The sequence below is a fragment of the Austrofundulus limnaeus genome, unplaced genomic scaffold (genome assembly GCF_001266775.1).
Source record: "Austrofundulus limnaeus strain Quisiro unplaced genomic scaffold, Austrofundulus_limnaeus-1.0 Scaffold275, whole genome shotgun sequence".
NCBI lineage: Eukaryota > Metazoa > Chordata > Actinopteri > Cyprinodontiformes > Rivulidae > Austrofundulus > Austrofundulus limnaeus.
The window spans coordinates 183,508-187,630 of record NW_013952677.1 but is presented as its reverse complement, the minus strand read 5'-3'; the positions used below and the strand labels follow the sequence as shown (position 1 = coordinate 187,630).

At 39.6% G+C, this 4,123-nt stretch overlaps 1 protein-coding gene across 1 annotated transcript in view; it reads left to right on the top strand.

Moving 5' to 3' along the window:
• Positions 1-4,123, top strand: part of col11a1a (collagen, type XI, alpha 1a) — a gene marked incomplete in the record, with an annotated part of 84,935 nt that overhangs the window by 66,302 nt on the left and 14,510 nt on the right. Inside the window, 7 exon segments of the mRNA XM_014021010.1 lie at positions 357-410; positions 484-537; positions 1,919-1,972; positions 2,184-2,237; positions 3,517-3,624; positions 3,911-3,964; positions 4,065-4,118. Coding sequence (XP_013876464.1) covers positions 357-410; positions 484-537; positions 1,919-1,972; positions 2,184-2,237; positions 3,517-3,624; positions 3,911-3,964; positions 4,065-4,118 — 432 coding nt within the window.

Here is a 4,123-nt window from a genome sequence, read left to right as displayed (position 1 = left end):
GTGTGTGACTGCTTGTCTGTGATTTTCTAAATACTTCATCCAGGATCAACAAAATCTGCTCTGAGAGAGTCTTCATATTTACTTTAATACAGAATGTAATAACTTTTACTAGATAATGATGAGTAAATATTACATGAATTTGTAGCATTTAAATTTACTTAACAAACATTAGTGCAAATTTGTTAGAGGATTTTTTCAAGTACATCTTACAAGTTTTTTTTTTCAGTGAAGATGTTCCCCATCGTCCTGCAGGTGTGGAGGCTATCAACTAACATTTACTCAATAAAAAAGAGCTAATGTGCTAAAAAAAAAGATTCATCTTATCTTCTAAAAAAACTTTGTGTTTTTGTCTTCAGGGTCTTCCTGGACCTCCAGGTGAAAAGGGGGAGAACGGTGATGTTGGACCCATGGTGAGTGTCACACCTGCTGCTTTCAGCTCAAATGAACCACATCAGTAAATGACTGGATGCTCTTTTTGTGCAGGGCCCTCCTGGTCCCCCTGGTCCCAGAGGTCCCCAGGGTCCGAGCGGAGCTGATGTGAGTAAAAACTAAATCAGTAAATCCAAAACTTTTTGTCATTATTCTAAWGAAAACACAACCATAAGRCGGCAGCAACAGGTCTGGAGAAACCTGTTTCAGGTCGGTGAACCATCCCAGTCTGTAGACCTCCAGGACCTGAGGAGACCAGTTCTGGAGGGTTTGGAGGGAAAGTTCTCTTGTTCTGGTCTGATGGAGGATTATAACTGTTTAACAGGTCCAGATGGGAGCAGATGTTCTGAAACCTGTAGAAACTTTTCTGCATTGATGGCTGCCCATGTCAGGGTCACTAATGCACCCCCATACCAACAGAGAGGCCAACTTTTCAACCGTTCTCTGATGGTTCTACTCTTTTACTTAATTTACTTACATGAGTTAACTGCTGTAAAATAGTTCTGTCATCACATGACGACAGATGACATCACTGCAACGTGATTGGACGGCTGCAGTGAAGGACCAGATCACTCCTGCAGGGTCATAAAACTGCTTCCTGCAGCTTCCTGTTTGACATTATTTTTATTCCCATAAACCAGGGTTCTGCAACCTGTGGCTCTGGGGCCACATGTGGCTCTTTGGTCCCTCTGCAGTGACTCTTTGAAAATGTGACCAAACGTAACAGAATTTGTTTATTTTTTGTTTTTTATACTCACAACAGAAATAAATTTGAATGCAAATATGTAATCAGTAGAACTTATACAAAAGATAAAACATGTTAGCTCATGCTAGCCTGCTATTTACTTAAATAATCCAACTTCTTTCTATGATCTTTCTTTCAAATCTATCAGAATTACCTTTAAATAATTTGAAAACTACATAATAATAAGAACTAGAAAAAATTATACCTGAATAGTTCAATTGAACTAGTTTTTAATAAGATTGGTAAAAAAAATACAATATTTTTCTTGTTTTCATCAATCTGGTCTTTTCATTTGTCCTGATGTGCAAACATAATAATGAATAATAAAATTCACAATATATTTTTTAGTTTTATAATGTCACCTCCACTGGCCATGAAGATTCCTGAAAAGGCCTTGAWAAGGCCCACGGACCACCAGTTGATATTCAGAGTTGTAGCTTGTTTTGCGGCTCTGAACACATTTTATTWGTGAGACAAAGAGCAGAAATGGCTCTTTTGATTGTAAAGTTTGTGGACCCCTGCCATAAACACACAAACACTGTTCCAAAGCAGCTCAGTGTGTGACAACAAAGCCCCCCGCCGCCGGCCCACTTCTCCCCCCCCCCCAGGCTTAATTACCGAACCAAATGATGTGACTTTCCTTTCAGGCTGCGACCCAAAGTTAATTACACATTTATTGCGTGTACCTGCTCAGGGTCAGGCAGCTCGTCCATGATCCATCTTCTTCTTTGTGTCACACTGCAGGGTCCTCAAGGTCCTCCTGGAGGTGTGGGTCCCATGGGATCTGTGGGTGAGAAGGTAAGTGCCCCCCCCCAACCTGGATTATTCCTTTTTAATGTGAGCAGGTTTAAAGCTGAAAATTAAAAGTTAATGAAGATTTATGTTTGCTGTAGCTGTTAAATAAACATTTAGGTTTTAAATGAGAATATGTGTTTCGTCACATTAATGTCTAAGTTTAGAAGCTCCGTGCGTCACGTTAAAGGTTGATCTGACTTTTATTTAACCACAGGGTGAACAAGGTGAAGCTGGAAACCCGGGACCACCTGGAGAGCCTGGAACCGGGGTGAGAAAACTTCATTTTTTTTGTTGTTTTAAGAAGTTTGTGGCACCAGGATCAGGAGTTGTTTTTAGCTCGGCTTCAAGCTTTTAGCAGCTTTTCTCACATCTGCGTTCCTCTGAAGCTGCTCGGGTTTATTTTAGCAGCAGCAACGAGCTGATACTGTCTGCTGCACAGATATTGGGAGGTTATAGATAGATCATTAGGAGTGGCCCGAGGGCAGAGCAGAGACTCAGAGAGGGATGACTCCAAACATCCAGGCCTCACAGCAGGGCTGCTCTGCTCCGCTCTGCAGGAGGCCCACTGGGACGCTTGTCTGAAGATGGAAACCATCAGGACTATAGAATATGTAGAATATAATATGTTTGATGCTTCTGACCTGAAAAATAATGTCCTCAGGCATAAAAACACAAACTCAGGCTCAGATTAATCAGTTTTTTTCTATTTGCACCTGTTTTTAGATGCTGTATTTTCAGGTAATTAAAGTGTTGAACTCATATCAGCATCAACACTGATGTCAGACAGAACAGCATCATTATAGTTAAATAAAATTAACTAAACAACAAAAACTGAAATTGAAAAAAAAACATTTTAGTTAACTAAAATAAATAAAAACTGTAATAAAATGAAAAAAAAGATTAACTAAAACTGTATAATCATTTTACAAAAATAACTAAAACTAACTGAAATTATAGATAAAATATCTTTAGTTTTAGTGTTTCTCAGTTTATTTTGAGATATGTGGATCTCTGAAAAACAAGCAGCAGGTTGGAGTCACCCACGTTTTTAGTTGGCTAAACTGAGTTGTGCAATTATTTTAGGAAGGTGTTGCTATAATGGAGGTTTTAACTAGTGACCAAATAGCTGCTGGTTAGTTAACTCACAGGAACGTCACAAGCTGGAGGATGCATAAACTATAAAAAAAAACTAATACTAGAACTCATAAAAACTAAACTAAACTAAAACTAAACATTAAAATTCAATAATAACTAATAAAAACTATCAAATCCAATGTAAAAACGAAATAAAACTAAACTATAATGAAAAATACAAAACTATTCTAACCCTGAGACAGAAATAAATTTAAATAAGATAAAATCAGACGATAAGAGTTTTGTTCTGTTTCTTAGTTTTTCTTTTAAAAAGCACAGTTTTGGACCTTCAACATGAGGGTCCTATGTTTTAATCTGTCAGAATCCATCATACCTGAGCAGATAAAGACCCTCAGATCCAGACCCTCATTCTCTGAGTTCAGGTCTGACTAGATGCTGCCTGGTCTCTGCAGGGTCCCAAAGGTGAGAGAGGAGAGAAAGGAGAGGCCGGCCCCCCCGGAGCTGCTGGACCTGCCGGAGCCAAAGGACCCCCTGGAGATGATGGTCCKAAGGGTAACCCTGTAAGTCTGACGAACACGTAGACGTGTGAGAAGGAGCCTCTGATGCTCCGTCACATCCAGCTGTCAGGTCTCCTGCAGTCTGAGATCTGATCAAGAGCTGAAAAATCAGGTTTTATTTTAGGCATCTTCATCTTCATCATCATCATCTTCATCTTCATCATCATCGTCATCATCATCATCATCATCATCGTCATCATCATCGTCATCATCATTATTATTAGGTCCATGAAATCACTGCCTCCTCACAGCTTGTCATTATTTTCTTTATTTTTTTGTTTTTTTACAGGGTCCTGTTGGATTCCCTGGAGACCCAGGCCCTCCTGGAGAGCCAGGTGTTGCTGTAAGTATGACATCTTATTTTTGGCCTTTGCACATGAGGTCACGTGGGGTCACGTTTTGTGGATTAAAGGCTTTTCTAAGCRGCTCGTCATTTTTTACAGGGAACTGATGGAGAACCAGGAGAGAAAGGAGAGGATGGAGAATCTGGTCAACCTGTAAG